General features: G+C 36.2%; 1 protein-coding gene across 1 annotated transcript; it reads right to left on the bottom strand.

Moving 5' to 3' along the window:
* Positions 1–84: 84 nt before the first annotated feature.
* Positions 85–16,740, bottom strand: LOC140227498 (uncharacterized). Its single transcript, XM_072307899.1, has 8 exons — positions 16,514–16,740; positions 12,134–12,399; positions 10,203–10,301; positions 9,015–9,176; positions 4,286–4,404; positions 3,825–3,969; positions 2,557–2,692; positions 85–1,648 (listed from the first exon to the last, which is right to left on the bottom strand). Exons 2-8 carry the CDS (start codon positions 12,395–12,397, stop codon positions 1,554–1,556), a joined length of 1,020 nt encoding a protein of 339 aa, XP_072164000.1. The 5' UTR covers positions 12,398–12,399; positions 16,514–16,740; the 3' UTR covers positions 85–1,553.
* Positions 16,741–17,271: the final 531 nt, after the last annotated feature.

Raw genomic sequence — 17,271 nt, 5'->3', positions numbered from 1 at the left:
AACATTTCAAAAGTTGTTTGACAAAGAGTAACAAACATTCTTGACAGTAACTAAAATGATCAATATGAATGAGAAAGAAAAATCTTTATATTTTGGCATTTTAATCCTATATCTGTTACAATAAAATATCACATTTTACTGAAATAAGTAAAATTCTTTCACACATAACCAATGCACCTAAACAGTCATTGCTTGCCTGTGTTACATTCATGAAGCAATATTGATATTGACTAATTATTCCAGGATTTTGACCAATAAAACATTAAATTGTATTGACTTAAAAAAAAAAAAAAAATCATCTTATTTATTTGAGCATGTATTATCTAAGTAAAAACTAGTACTGTATTTATGACTTCCTTGATATATTCTTTAATATTCAATTCACAACATACTTAAAACATCACCATATTTCACCAGGAAGCCAATTTTTCATTACACCATAACCCAAACATATATTCATTAGACACACAATAGCATTAACACAACACACGAAAACATACATTAAACATGTTTTGCCACTCTGGCTTCTTACCCAAATGCTCTCTTATGGAAGGTCATTACATCTTCACGAAAACTCCTTTCATAATTTCAGCTAAGCATGTCCAATGTAAGGATATAGAAGGCAAATTACATTTGCCCGAAAACATGTATGATGTAGTACAAATTCAATTTTAATATTTTCATATTTCTCAAAGAAGTAAAAGACATCAAATATAGTAAATAAAAGTGAATCAAAATATCTGGCTAGTATTCACAATAAATTATTGTAAACGTATACAGCCATAGAACTTGGTGGTCAATCTTTGTAAGTTTGACTCTATGTATAAATGCTAAAGAAATATGATGGAACCTCCTTAAAAGCAAGCTTGTTGAGCTTAGGTCCCAATTCTGAACCGAAAGAACCAGATTAGGAGCACAGATGCAACATAGCACCAAAATATAGAAAAAAAAAGAACAGGTAAGAATACCCAGGGAAATAACAGATTCTTCTCAAATACAGATAGTGAAAACAGACAAACAATCATATTCTGCAGACGTATGAACAGTTGTTTTAGCAATGTTGACAATATGGTGTAACAATACGTTTTGAACAATAATAGAAAAACTCCACATGTGGGTCCTCAGAGAGACATGGAAAGTGTTAAAGCTTAATACAGAAGAAAATCTTATGTTTGGCATATTTACACCGCATTCAAAAGGTCATCAGTGAAAGGAGCATTGCAGTTTATCTCATTAACTTAAATGAAAGACTTTCAAGGCTCTTGATTCTTTACCCTAGCCATATACATGTCAAAAGTGAGAAGCCTAGAGTAGGCGAGGTTCCTTAGATCCTGGAAGAGGTTCATCTGAGTGGTAAATTTCATTAGTTCACATTCAAAACTCTTTTACCTTGTTTGAGCTTTCACCGACTGTTTTCTGCAGACTTTTTCAGACTGGCAGTGACTCGCCGTAGATGGGGTATCGGCAGTGTTACAGTCCACACAAGGTAAAAGATTTTTGATTGTGAACTAATGAAATTCGCTTTTATTAGTCGAGGTTCCATTTTGCAGTAATCAGTTATTCCACAGTCCCCCACTGCTAATGGCTACAGCCTCCTCTGATGTACCAGCAGTATACTGCAGCTGCCACAGGTCATTGACATACACCACTGCATCAGAAAGAACGAAGAAAATGAAGACACATTCAGCTTTCCTGTAATCATTACATTAGTACAATAATGTATGCCAGATAAAAATCACACTGCTCACAAGAGGAGCATTAATTACACTTCCAACCCCAAGTTTTTTTCCCCCACATTCTATTTTTTTGAATATTTTTTTTCTTCTGTTTTTACCGAGTAGCTACCAGTATGTGAATGAAAACCCCTACTCTGGAATTATTTTTCTTTTAAACTTGGCAGATTCATTTAGGTTTTTTTGTTTTTTGTTTTGTTTTTGTTTGCTTGTTTTGTTTTGTTCGCAAATGTAAATGCTCCCTCGCCATCTCGCCAGTTTTATTGCAATTTTTGGTCATGTGACGGCCAACTTTTGTGAGGGATCTCCTACCCATCTGCCTACATCACTGATCAATGGCCTCTACTCAACAACAGCTGCAAATTGTGAATGCACACTACATGCCAAAAAAAAACTTGAATATAAGTTTGTAATTATATTCCTGTTTTTCCTGTGCATGCACATTTTCATGAAAAGTATAAACAAAAACAAACCAACGAAAAGAGGCCCCAAAATAGAACGGAATAATTCTACTTTTTCTGACAGTGTGAATGGTAAATTGAAAAACTATGGTTTTTCTTATTCCAGATTTTTGCAGAGTAAATGCTCGTAAAGTAAATTCTTCTAAACAAGATTTCAGAAATCATGTGGTTTTGGCTATTACTGCATCTGCACTTGCACATGTTTTTTTTTTACATCACACATCAAGAAATCAAAACACAAAGAACAGATTGTCTCTGCTCAGTTTAAACTGTGGTCTGTATCTGTTAAAGTTATAGAAATGTAGAAATACTGAGGAAAGATGTCTTGTGTGGAATGCTTGAAAAAAAATCCCTGTACTCACAAGTTTCTCCCTTCTCCAGAGTGTCTTCTAGTACACTGCACTCCTCCTGGCACACACTGTGAGGAATCAGCTTAATTTTAAAGCTCCCTCTGACTTGGCTGATCCAGGTCATCTGGTCAGTGTATGGATCAAAATGCTGTAACAAAGTAAACAATTTGAGGCTATGCATTATGCTGGTACTGATCAAACACACATTGAGAGCCAATACTTACATAATATTATGTCACCTTATGATTTATTATAATAAAATGCTGCACAAGAGACCTTGTGAAAAATTAGTGCAATCTTACTACATTGTACGTTCATCTAAAATATTCATAATCAACGTCTAATTTCTAGACATACAACAGAACCTAAACAGGGAAGTGAACAGCCGCATTCATTGAAAGCACCCTCATCTTTCAGAAAGAAAGAAATCTAAATAGTTGCCATTTTCCATTAAACCTGGTCATAATTCTGTCATCAATAGGAAATTTCCAAGTTACACGTAAATTGCCAGACTAGTGCCACTTAGGATAATGTAACATATATTTTCCAGTAAGCACTTCTTTGTTTTGCACTAGCACACATTGGCACACATAATTACAAAGCTTGAACTTGTGCAGGAGTAGGTCCAGTCAATAGATTGAACCGAGATGGAATCGGGTTTTGTGACATGCACCACTGCATTTTGACTAAATGTAAATACAGTAACTCTCTCTCACATAATACTAGAACCCTCCCCCATGGTCCAAACCTCACAGAAATGAACAGTGTCAAGTTTGGCAAAGTCAGAATTAGAACTGAAAAAGTCAAACTGATGAAACTGATGGTAAACAAAAAGTATATCACAAAAAGCTGATATACCTGTAACAATATTTACTGTACCAGTATAAAAACCAAAAGAAAAGATACAGTTACTGCCATGTTCTATGGTAACCACACCTTTTTGAGTACAAATCAATCCACTAGTTTGATGCTTCAGTGCTCAGCAAACACAGTGTGCAGGTATTAATATACTGACTGCAATGTTTGTGTATATGGGAAAAAACAACCCAAAACTGTTCTCTCTGACACAAGCCAAATAATTTTATCCTTTCACACTAAGAAACATCTTCGATAATATGAACAATATGTCCCAGTTTTGGTTATTTTTTTTTTAAATGTGTATCCTGTGTGTAAGACTTTTTAATCCTTCCCATATCAAAAAGGTGTCAACAATACAAATTCTTGCATGGCATCATGAGAGTGTAACTATGGAGCAATCCTGTATTTGAGTGTTAACTCACAGTGTACTCTACAGGCTTGGCTGGGTCTTCTAATCTCCCAATGAGGACATAGTTCCTGGATCCAGCCTCAACCATACCTGGCAGAAAGTAGGGACGAGTGTAGAACCGTCTGAAGACCTTGGCAGACGGTAGTTTACAGTTACCCCTTCGGAGGAAAGAAAGGAAAAATCTTGCAAATTTCTTCTTTTTTTTTAATTAGTTAGAGTGAAGATTAAGAAGATATGATATGACAGTTGATAACATAGGAATTGGATTTTAGGCAAGATGGATGAGAAGAATAAGGCTGAAAAAGAAAAAAAGAAACAGACAGAATAGGAAAAAAAAAGATACTGGCGACTTAGGGAAAGTGATGCTAAGAATACAGTTCAGAGCAAAATTAGAGGATTCAGAAATGATACACTATACGGAAGTGATATCATTTTTGCACAGAAAATATTATATATTTTATCAATCAATGTTACCAGTATGTCTGGAAATTTCCCAAAGATGAAGCATTTTCTAAGAGACTCTGTAGACTGGACTCTGGCCTGAAGAAGGAACACACTGATGAGTTGGACAGGATTGGATCCTTGAGGTATAACTGTAATGAAAGACAAAACAAACCAATCATTGTCATGTTGGTGAATACGAACTGAGGATCTACATCAATGCATTGAAAAGAGCTGTTCTTTTCATGAAATATTGTTACAAAGATTTCCTTTTATTAATGTCACAAGTTCTTTCAAAATCTGATGATTTTGACAGTCATCCATATAAGACATTTTTTTTTTTCCAGTTGCCATTGGACACCCTAGTTTTCAGACAGAAGGAGCAAACTGCAAATGGCATATCATAATCTAAGTTTACAGTAAGCAGGATGTCTTCACTAGCATATTGTGGAGATGCTTACCTTTTTGATTTACTAGTCTTTAGCAGATTAACATTGAATGTTGTGATAATGGTCCACAAGGAAGGTGCAGGGGAAAGATTTAGCTGGTAATTTGAAACAGACTGTCCGAATTGGCATAGGGTTGGAACTTACTGCTCTTGTTTTCCTGTGCTGCAGTGTATGACTATGTATGAAGATTGCAGGCCCGTAGCCAGGGGGGGTGCGTCGGGTGCGTACGCACCCCCCCAAATTCTGAAAGGTCCACTTTTTCATAATAACGGTTTTTAGCAATTCTCAAGATAACAATCCAAATAAATATAAAGACACATTATTATGCTACGTAAATGTGGAAGAGTACGTTTAACAATGTTAAAAATAATTGTACGAAACCCTTTTGTTGTATGAACCATCGGATCGTCCCCATGCACACAAACACAAATGTTATGTATCAATTTGTGCGAGCTATTATTATATTGGCACTGCATGCCATGGCCCTTGGCGCGTGTGACCGGTGTTTTTTTCCCACTGGCCGCCCGAGTACGTGCGATTCGTGGATGACATTGCGGTTGACACTTGCATTTTTTCACAGGAACAGAGGTAAGTGGATGAAAATCTAATAGCCTCAAGTTTACGTATAATGTTTTTATTATGATAAGAATTAAAGAAATTTCCTCGAAATTATAACTATAATCGCAAACCTGAGACATTTTATATCTACGTCTCACAAAGATATAGTACATGTATATAAGTACATGTTGGCATGATAATGCCTGGGGATAGATTATTATGTCAACTATTTTCCATTATGAATGCATGCTCCAATCAAATTGTGAAAAAGGTGGTCATGAATTAGCATTTCTTACGAACGATCAGGAGAGACAAAATGAGTCGGATTGGATTACAATTCTCACTTACAGCTTTGTAGAAGTCTGAGTCAACAGTATCACACAGTACTTCAAGACGTATTATAGTACAAACGATTTCTTGAGCCTGCACCGTTTCAGGCTCTGTTCTGGATACAGCGGTAGAAACTCATTCTTTTCTTTCTTTTTTATTTTATCATTATTTACTAATCTCTTTTCTAACTGACAGGTAGCGGATTTCTTTGCAGGCCAAATTCGGAAATGTAGTGTTGATTATTACTTATACATTTTCTCATGTTGTGACAGTTCTATTGGTTCTCATTTTAAAGTGAGCCAAAACCTAAAAAAATTTTCACTTATAATTTCCAAAGAGTATTATGCAGGCACGCAAACTCATTTTAGTTGTATTTCATTTAAATGTAATGAGTAAGAGGGTATGAGAGAGAATGGAAAGTGCTGAGCTATGAAGTAAAATGGTAAAGTAAAAAGTTTGTCAGATAGTATTACAAAAGAAACTCATTCTTTTTTGTTTGTTTATTTTATCATTATTTACTTATCTCTCTTCTAACTTAAAGGTAGTGGATCTCTTTGCAGCCAGTGGCGTATCTAGGGGGGGGGGGGGGCAAGGGGGGCACGTGCCCCGGGCGCCACTCCTTGGGGGCGCAAAAAAAAACGGAAAAAAAAAAAACGAAGAAGAAGAAAAAAAAAACGAAGAAGAAGAAGAAGAAGAAGAAAAAAAAAACTCGCCCGGAAGGGGGAGGGAGAATGGTAAGGGGGGGGGGGGGCAGAAAACCAAATCAAACAAGATAAAAACAAAACATGATGATGACGCGGACAAAACGACAATGTTTATTGTGTTCACACAAACTTTCTATGTTCTGTGAGCTGAAATACAAAAATTTTCGGCTCGCTCGCTGCGCTCGCTCGCCAAAATTTGTATAAAAAAGAAGGTAAGAACAAAACGTGATGATGACAAAATGGCAGTCTCTATTGTGTTCACACATGTCATTTTATATTTAGCAGGCAAAATGTTTCACGGAGCAGCGGCTGCAATTTCATTCCTTCTGAAGCGATCGCCCATTGGATCAAAAGAGGGCGTCAACGGTTTCGAACATACGGGGGGGGGGGGCGCAAAAAAACAACAAATCAAACAAGATAAGAACAAAACGTAATGATGACGCGGAAATATACAAATTTTGGCTCACTCGCTCGTACTAATTTAGAGTATTTTTTCAAGTCCTCAGTTTGTTGGTATAAATCGTTATCTATAAGGCCGTCACTATATTTTGATTAGAATTGTAAGATTTAATAAGCAAAAAATGACAAGAGTTTCATGATTTGTAAGCTGAAATACAAAAATTTTCTGCTCGCTCGCTGCGCTCGCTCGCCAAAATTTGTTTAAAAAAAAGAGAAGAAGATAAGAACAAAACGTGACGATGACGCGGACAAAATGATAATGTCTATTGTGTTCACTCATGTCATTTTATATTTAGCAGGAAAAATGTTACACGGAGCAGTGACTGCAATTTCATTCGTTCTGAAGCGATCGCCGATTGGATCAAAAGAGGACGCCAACGGTTTCGAACATACGGGGAAGGGGGGCGCAAGAAAAAAATCAAAAAAAGATAAGAAAAAAAAAACGTAATGATGACGCAGAAATATACAAATTTCGGCTCACTCGCTCGTACTAATTTAGAGTATTTTTTCAAGTCCTCAGTTTGTTGGTATAAATCGTTATCTATAAGGTCGTCACTATAATTGTGAGATTTAATAAGCAAAAAATGACAAGAATTCCATGTTTTGTAAGCTGAAATACAAAAATTTTCGGCTCGCTCGCTGCGCTCGCTCGCCAAAATTCATATAAAAAAAAATATAAGAACAATACGTGATGATGACGAGGACATTTACAAATTTCAGCACACTCGCGCGCACTAATTTAGAGTACTTTTTTAAGTCCTCAGTTCTTTTGGTATAAATCGATATCTATAAGGCTGTCACTATATCTTGATTAGAATTGTAAGATTTGGTAAGCAAAAAATGACAAAAATTCCATGTTTTGTAAGCTGAAATACAAAAATTTTCGGCTCGCTCGCTGCGCTCGCTCGCCAAAATCTATCAAAATTCATTACATTTAAATCACCCTCAAAAAGATCCCTTTTAAGTGCTTGAAAAAGCATCATGCGGACTTTGTTTAAAGTCCCTACCGGGATGGGGTAGGGGTTGAACACTTTTTTTCAGAAATTAGGGGCGCAATTTTCGTGCTTGCCCCGGGCGCCGTTTTCCCTAGATACGCCACTGTTTGCAGCCCAATTCGAAAATGCCCAGAGACAGCTAGTAACCAAATAACCTACTATAATTTAATAGATAAGAAATAACCATTCCAGTATGTATCTTAGTGTGCACAGTAAGACAGATCAAATCAAATAGGAAAACATCTGAGCACTAAGCCTGAGGTCTGAATTTGCACTCAACTTCTTCCAATGGCTAACGGATGTTTAATTTTTGAATTTCACTGACCTCCAAATTTCACAAAGAAAACCTTCTTAGCATGATGGTTAATATGACATTTGACTGATATTGGAGATGTTTGCGAATCGGATCTACTACCTTTAATATTATTAATCTAAAATGATTATTTGAAAGTTCGGAAATGCTGGAAATATCCTACCACAAGGAGGCAAAATATAAATGGTTCACATTTACAATTCATTTTGTTTTAAAAATTTTCTTATTTATTTTCGTTTTTGACAAACTCGCATATCAGGCTTCAGGCCTGCTAACGCGGGTATACAATAGAAAAAATAAAAGTTAAAACACCAGGAAAATCACTATTCTCAATTTTGCGGCGCGCTACGCGCGCAGAGTCTCGAACACAATTAAACTTTGCAACTTCCTGGCAAAATGAGTTTTTACTATTTCCTAGATGAAATACCGTAACGCGATTGCATGCAACAGACAAAAATACAAATTTCCTCGAGACTTTAAAACGTCATTAAAACAGTCAAAATTCACAACTTGCGGCGCGCTTCGCGCGCAAATTCTTATACAACTTTTGTAGTTCGGTCGTCCAAAGAAGAAGAAGAAAAAAAAAATATATATATAATAGCGTGTGTGTGTGTGTGTGTGTGTGTGTGTCATCATTGGTATTGGTACCGAAGGTCCGTTTTTTTAGTGACCGCACCCCCCCTTGAAAAATCCTGGCTACGGGCCTGGATTGTGCTCTGAAGTATATGAGATCGGTTAACAATTTGCTCGACAATATCTGTCTTGTTGTAAAAGTTAATATACATCAGACATAGAGTCTTATCAAAAATGTTGCATTTGGATACAAATGACATTTGTCTGAAAAGAGGTTCCTGCCTATGAAAATGAATCATGATCTCAGCTTGTTATAGAAGCAGATACTCTACAGGTTACTTTAATGTGAAACCAATCCTGTGTAGAGATTCTCAAGCCTACATCTTTAAGGAACTGGAAGTTAAAATCCTGGTCCTTGACAGCCTTCCAGTCTTGTGTGGCATCAGTGATGATGATGGGGACTGCTGAGTAAAGGAAGTCCTCTGCCATGACATCTTGGTCCACTGAGTGAATTCTGCTGATCACTTCTAATCCTTTCAGGGGCTGTCAGAATAAGACTGAGGTAGGTTAGTGTGGATGGAAAGGTCATTCTTCATTTATGATTTTTCATCTGCTGCCTTATACAACATGAATACATGATAAGTATGATCCTTTTCACTTATAAACTATTTTCAAGAGGAGATACTTGGTTACAATAGGATATGGCAGTTTCTAACAGAAATCAGTTGATGCGTCACCTTTAATTGACCTTTAACATGCAATGTCCATGTGGCATTATCTTGATATAATAGCAGCAGACTCACTTATCCTTATCTACTACATTGTATGCCTTACAGAGAGATGCCTGGAAACCACTTACATTAACGATGGGATATAATGAAGTACTTTACATTTCTTACAGTTAATGTACTGGTAGTTTTGAAGTTTTGAAGTTTTGACTGGAAATTTCATTAAATCACTCTAATAACAATTGTGGTTACTACAGAAAAAATAAAGATACAATGTACTAATGCTGGTTATGGCAAAGTTGCTACTACGGGCTCTCCAATATCTGCATGAAGTACTTTGGAGGTCATAAACTACTGAATGACACAGGAATATGATACAACTTTCAGGTAAAACCAAGGTCCAATCTGGAGGGTTTACCAAATTCTGCAGTAACACAAAATGCAGGGATACCTCCACAGTTCACAGATCAATCGGAAAGGTACACGTACTTGTTTTTTTTTCACATATAGTAAAAGACTCTGGGATTCTTCATATTCTCTTAATGCAAAAGACAGAAACATCAAAGTTTTTTGGGAGCATCTTGTAGAATCAGGGAGACCCCACAGCTCTGGTAATGATCGACAATCTCCATTTTAGTCTTCATAAATACAAATATAAATGAGGGACAGGAAAAGAATAATTGACTCCTGCGTAAAAGACATGGGAATGCATTAAAACACACAATACAGACTGCATTTCTTGTTGACACTTTAAAACAAATCTTGATACACTTGGTTCATTTATTACACTTGTTAAAGTTGTTTTACTTCTGAGACATTTAGCAGGTTTACATTTTCTTACTTCACAGTCTTCTGCAGTGATTTCATTGCCAGCTTCATATGGATTATAAAAGATGCATTCCTGCTGGTGGAGTCCTGTCCAATCCCAGTATGGCAGTACCTTAATAAAGACAGATATACAGTATGTCCAAAAAAAATTACAACGGGACCCTCCGCAATATCTTTAAAAATATTGAATCAAACTAAATACGAATTCAGGGTATGAAACTATAACTCATTGCCTACATCTTACAGAAAACCCCATGCGATTTGCTTCAGTGGTCAAAGACAAATGAGGAATTTTGTGGAGGATGTCGGGAATCTCTTCCCTCCAAGTTCTGTCAATTGTATTCGCACACAAGATCATCTAAGTGCTGAACTTGGAAGAATCAGGCTCATGGCATGCTTTACAACAATTCACATTTCTTTGTGACAGCTTAACCAAATTGAATGGGGTTTTCCGCAAAATAGAGCTAAGATGTTATATTTCAAGACCCTGAAGTAGCACTTAGACAGGTCAATCATAGTGGGTGTTATCAATTTGAAAATCTGATTGCAATTTTTTTGGAACATACTGCAAATGTCCACACACAAAAAAATTACAATCAGATTTTTGCATTTATAACACCCAATATGATTAAATTGTCTATAAATGCTACTTCAAGGTCTTAAAATTAAACATTTTAGCTCTATTTTGCAGAAATCCCCATTTGATTTGGTTAAGTGGTCAAAGAGAAATGTGGATTGTTGTAAAGCATGTCATGAGTTTCATTCTTCCAAGTTTAGCACTTTGATGATCTAATGTGTGAATACATTAGACAGAACTTGGAGGGAAGAGATTCCCCAACATCCTCTACAAAATTCCTCATTTGTCTTTGACCACTGAAGCAAATCGAATGGGGTTTTCTGTAAGATGTGGGCAATGAGTTATAGTTTCATACCTTGAATTTATATTTAGATTGATTCAATATTTTTAAAGATATCATTGGAGGGTCCCATTGTATTTTTTTTTTTTTTTTTTTTTGGGGGGGGGGGGGACATATGGTATCTAAGGTTTGAGTTTATCTATTTCTATTGAAACAGTCAGTGGTAGATAAAGTTCTAGGATGTCAAACACTATCCACCTGGAGCCACGTAGTGTGATGATTGTTGGTTTCACTAATTAGTATGGTAATCTGCTACATTAGCTACTTCAATTCATGATCTAATAGCAGATGTAGATACTGTAAAATGAGGGATAACATATTTACAAAATATCTAGCTCTGTTCAAAGCTCAAAATTCTAAATACATGTACAGTATTTGCCTTCAGCATTCTAATACAATGTACTTGTATTTCATAGATACACCAAGTGTATACTGTATATAGATTAGCCTTATACTTGTATGCAAAACAGACAAATGTAAACAGCTTCCAGATAGAATTATGTTTCTTTAGGAAATATGTGAGGAACTTGGATTGATTGTATGAATAATATCAGAGAAAAATTGTAAGACAAATAATTTCATGCAAATTGTCACATGCTGTACACATCTGCCTGGCCATTTATCCATCCATTTACTCCTATCTATTCAGAGGTATAACATTAGTTTATAATCACAAGTACGCTCTATAAAAGTCTCAAAGTGCTAACAAAATGTAGTCATTTACTGAAAATGTTCTGCTGTCTGCATGAAATGTAGAGTGTGATTTTCTTTTTTTAGGACTACTGGTGAGAATAAGGGTTTTATTTTTCTCCTCGTATCAATGATAGACTGGTTGCAAGTTCATATGATATACAAGATCAGGAAAGGGGAAACGAATTTGAGAGAAGATAGACAATGATGCTATATGCCAGTCAGGATGGGATAGAAAATATGGAAGGATTTTATAATGCAGGATTTCAACTTAATAATATTTCGATTTGAAAAAAAAAGGAAACAAGACAAAAAACAGACAAACAAAAAAACATACCAGCTTCACCATTCCAAGTTTAGCTATGGCCGAAATGAATTCTGACGTTGCCTGACACTGATACATGACTGCACAGACTGACACTACTATGGAGACAAGAAGCCAAAACTTGAACTGCTCTTGACGCTTCCACTTGGCCTGCATGGTAAGTAGTGGTTCCGCACAGGCTTTGATTTCATTTCTGTCTAGTCCAGCTGAAAGACATAATTCTAGAGTCTTTTCCAGCTCCTTGTCAATCTCTTTGATCTTCTCTTTGCGAGTCATGACTGAGGGAAAATGAAGACAAAAACCCATTAGTTTACAGAGTTTTCATGTTGTTTACTACATAACTATACACAGCCCAGTCACTGTATAAATCGTGCTTCGCACAGCGTCTGGTCGGGCTAGTTGTTACAGTACTTGAGAAAGTACATGGATTCATACTGAAGACAAAAAAGAAAATGGAGCCATAGTGTTTTAGAAACAGTAAAAATATCATTGGAGTAGAAGCTCATCTGTATTGGTATTTATTCTGAAATTGGTGTCAAAGGACAGGTTCATCCAGTGTGTGGATTGAGTATATGGGCCATTCTCCGATAAAGCGTGCAATTACCGTTGTAGAAATGACAAAAAATCAACATCAGAGATTTCATTTATTTTTCACCATTTCAGAAACTTCAATCCCTTAGGAATACAAAACAATCAATGGGTGATTTTTGAGAGCCCATACTTTTCCTAGAAACATTTCCAAACGTAGAGTCCTTTTTTTTTGCATAATCACTATTATCAAAACCAAATATCAGATACGTTACCAGAGGTAGCATCACAAAACTGTTGATTGTTTGCCTATTTCTTGCTTTAAAATGGCAATGATAATGTAAAATTACAAGCTTAAACATCTACAAGCGTCGTGGAAACATTTTGGAGTCAGCTTTGATCTAATCTGTAATAAGAATGATCGTAATCTATAAAATGAAGGCTAAATAAAAATCAAGAACATGTACATATTTTGGCTTGAAATATGTTTCCCTAATCTAACTTTTTACCTGCATTTGAATTACAACAATAATCTCATTGATTATGTACATGCAACTTTATGAACAAGTATTATACCTCTCATAAGTAGTAAATGCCAGGTAACATCTCTGTCAGATTAAATACATTTCGGATCGAAAGAAGAACGGTGTGTGGTAACGTATCTGACGCATCAGACGTTCCGTTTGTATACAATTTTAAACCCAACACCAATCATGCCAATATATTCATTTTAATTTGTAAGAACATCACAATATGATTATTTTCGTTAAAACACCGCACTTCTAAACGTAAAAAAATGTTCTCATCATCGATAGAAGATTACATCATTCTTCCATAAAACTTTGAGATTTACGTAAAATACGAGTCAAGCAGGCACAATTCCACTATGCTTCTTTTCTGATATAGTTCCGAAATTTTGTTATTATGATACACGTAAGACGGTAAGAATGAAATTGGAAAAGATATAAGCAAGTGATAAATATAAATTCAAATTCCTTTTTTCCTGTCTGTAATAAATTAGGTCTGAAGAACCAATAAGCGATGGTAACGTATCTGACAAAGTATTTATGTTTATTGACATAATAAACTACCAATTTATATCAAACCCCGATCACTCAAACATATGATTCAAAAACCTGATGCAAAACGTTAGAAATTGTTAGACATCAAATCCTATCGATATTTTCAGAACATAAACCTGCAACGAAGGGAGTGATCTTGACTTTAACCATAATACTAACCCCATTTTATGTAAATAAGATGCAACATTATAATGAAAGGTAATAATGAAAGGTAGACCGTTCATGTTTTTGCGTTTGCCGTGAGGTTGAAAAAAAAAGGTGGGTACCAAAACTCAGCCTCTAAAGTCTTTCTATGTTATTGTGGAACATAACACGCACTCAGGCACACACACAAACACAACAAAGCAGAAAGAAAATGAATTTGTAACATGTCTGACGGCAATTTTTGTAAATGCCACAATAAGTGATAGTACATTTCTGGTTTAGATGAGTATAGGTTTTAACCTTTTGCAAGATAATCGAAATCCACTTACACGAAATACTTTACAACATATAACTCTATGAAGAATTAAGTATTTACTTCATGAAAACGGCCCCGAAGTGATTGAGATGTCCAAAATAAAGTACAAGAACGATGTACAAATAAAAGGAGATGAGCCATCAGCACCACATTTTGTTTGAAACTTATTCTTTTACTTTATATTGGACATATCGGCCACTTCAAAACCGATTTTCTTCAAATAAACTCCTAATTCCTCTTAGAACTATCCTTTTAGCAAGTCATAACAAGAGAGCCCGTTGTAAAACCGGTTAAATCCGCGCGCAAAAGCGCGGCGCGGATAACCTTTTATTTTGTTGGTAACGTATCTGACACTTTTGATGGCAACGTATCTGACGTGCCGTTACCGTTCTCATACTATTATTTACTAAAATATTCATTTTCTCAAAAAAATTTTGTTGTGTGATTAATCATTGCCTTAAGTATTCAAAAGTATCTGAGCTTTGTTTTTATTTACAGCATACTTTTTTCTAAATGAATCAAAGTTTAAGTAACGTATCTGATGTCAGCTTATCGTAACATGAGGCTTCCGCGGCTTCGGATCAGTATATTTATTTTGTAACAAGAGATTCAATGAATAAATCATGGTTCCATGTATGCGTTAGGTTGATTTTGTTTAACACATGAAATTACACTGCCATGCGGCATTTCTTTGATCTTCTCTCAAGAGTCTGAAAAAAGGGTAACGTATCTGACTGCGATTTGGCGACATGATATAAATTATCTCTTAGAAAAATATCAAAACATCATATTGTTATGTACTATTATTTTTCATTCAGGCACTCGAGGGGCAATGTAATGAGGTACAAAAGATTCAATCTGAATGATATGTTAACAAGTAACAACTTGTTATATGAACACTTCCTGTCCTGGCGACATGGGGTTTTTAGGGTTACATCAAACTTCGGATCGTATTTCTAATATTATCGCGGACGTCCCAATAGCTTTATTGGTATTCATTTTACAGGTCCGACCTCTCAGATGAATTTAAGCAAAAAAATAGATTTCTGAGGGACAAAATATCGATTTAAACTGTATAAACATGCTGGCGACACGAAAATCGCAGTTTTGCACGCTTTATCGGAGAATGGCCCATATACAACAATAGTTAGTAGAACACATTAGTGAAAGTTTGAGGAAAATTGGACAATCCATTCAAAATAAGCCATGATTCTTTTAAATTTTCAGAGCTGCCATCGCTGGATGAGATGACTACAATTTACAGTTTGTGACATCAGTGCAGATTGGTACAATGATGTTAAGAAAGAGAACTCCACATTATTTCCCTCAACTTGTTACAGACATACTGAAAGCCCCCCCCCCCCCCCCCCAAACATTCGCCACGTTGTTATGTTGCCATCGCATATATGGCAAGATCTTGTAGTATCTTAATGCAACATCTGAGTAGATCATAAACTAGATACACTGAACAGTTGACTCCCCTTATATTGAAGTCCTCGGGACCTTCAGTTTCTTTCTTTATACCGAAATTTCGGTAGAACCAAACAAATACACAATAACAAAACACAGAGCTGATAATTTTGCGTCCTGGATTTTTGTTTCATTGCAGCCGGAATTTCATTATTTTATAGCCATGTTCATTATAGGGAGTGCACTGTAATGGCATCATCAGCGAGCATGTGGACCGTCTATCTAAGTTGGTTGAACTTTAAAGTTAAGATCAAATGAATTAAAATCATGGTTTAGTTTCTCTTTTCAATTTCATCTATTTTCAGAATCAACCTCAAATTGAGAATCTGAATGTTATCAAAATTTACCCCCAAAAAATATGTTGTTCCTATTGTATTTTGCTTATAAATGCCTATGTATGAAAAAGTCTCAAAACTATTATTAGTGACAATAGTGTCATTCTTGATTGTTGAAAATAGAATATTAAGTAATTTAATATTGAAGGCACACACAGCACAGCCACCATATCCTGGCATAATTTCAAAGTGACTGAACGAACAACGAAATAATTTTGTGTGAACCATCAGCCAGGCCCTGTTGTCAGTCTTCTTAAAGCGGCATTCAATACAACTGCTGCGGCAAAAACAGCAGTACGATGTCGTTTGTGACGTATATGGTATTACAGTACTCAACAGGCCTACTCAGCTCAGCTAGCTAGCTGTAGTGTTAGCTGTTAGCTGACCTGCATGCCCGACCGACCAGACGCCGTGCGAACGAAGCACGGGCCACGGCCTGTCGCGATGCGACACTTGTGGTACTTGCTTGTGTACAGCGACAGGGCTGTGTGTTATTACTGTTAGTGTTAATACTGACCTTCACTGTCCAGTGCACTGGTAATGGTACTTGGTTGGGTTCCTCCTGAATACTCCCCATAAAAACACCCTTGCCTTGATCAGCTTCTGGTGATCGGAATGTGGAGCCAGAATGTCTTCATACGGTTGTACGGTACTGCCTGCCAGCTGTTACGGTTGTGTTGTTACCACAGAACTCTTACTTCTGTGGTTGTTACTAGTAATCTGTAGGAGGAAGGCACACCCACGACGTACGACCATCAACACTTCCACGGTTGGGTAATCCCCCTTTCTTATGTTGATCATGCGCAGACTTAGCAGACGAGCCTTCGCCATTATATTATTTGAATATATATTTCAATTGATTTCAATTGAAACATTTTCGTATGAAATGACTCATTTTTATCATGAAATAATCACAAGTGTACCTATTAGAAATTTTAATAGATCTTAATCATTCCAAACAGTGCAGAGCAAGGTTCTGACATGCATTTGTACAAAGAGAGTGTGGAGCAAAGGGATGTGGACAGCTGCTAATTCGGACGCCATATTGTTACCCTGATCAGTTGTTGTTACTCATCGTAGGATTACTGTAGCCTGTACGCTCAGACGTATAGTAATGAAAGCAAGCCAATAGGCCTACGTAATATGAGTAATATGGCTAGTGAACAATTATAGGCACTGCGTATGAGGGAACTTTAGTAACGATATAGCTCTCCGAACAGTGCAGGACCTGTTTTGACCAAAGAATTCTCCACACTCTCTGTGTAGACCTCTGTG

The sequence above is a fragment of the Diadema setosum genome, chromosome 4, assembly GCF_964275005.1.
Source record: "Diadema setosum chromosome 4, eeDiaSeto1, whole genome shotgun sequence".
In the NCBI taxonomy this organism is placed as follows: Eukaryota; Metazoa; Echinodermata; class Echinoidea; order Diadematoida; family Diadematidae; genus Diadema; species Diadema setosum.
This window is presented reverse-complemented; position numbering and strand designations above follow the sequence as displayed.

Bases quoted from the DNA above. Each gene is read 5' to 3' on its own strand.
- LOC140227498 (XM_072307899.1), bottom strand. From the start codon at position 12,397: ATGACTCGCAAAGAGAAGATCAAAGAGATTGACAAGGAGCTGGAAAAG. The intron at 10,302-12,133 runs GTATGTTTTTTT...GTCTTTATTAAG, and splicing joins AACTTGGAATGGTGAAGCTG to GTACTGCCATACTGGGATTG. The intron at 4,405-9,014 runs GTAGGCTTGAGA...CTTTCATTACAG, and splicing joins ACTTCCAGTTCCTTAAAGAT to TTATACCTCAAGGATCCAAT.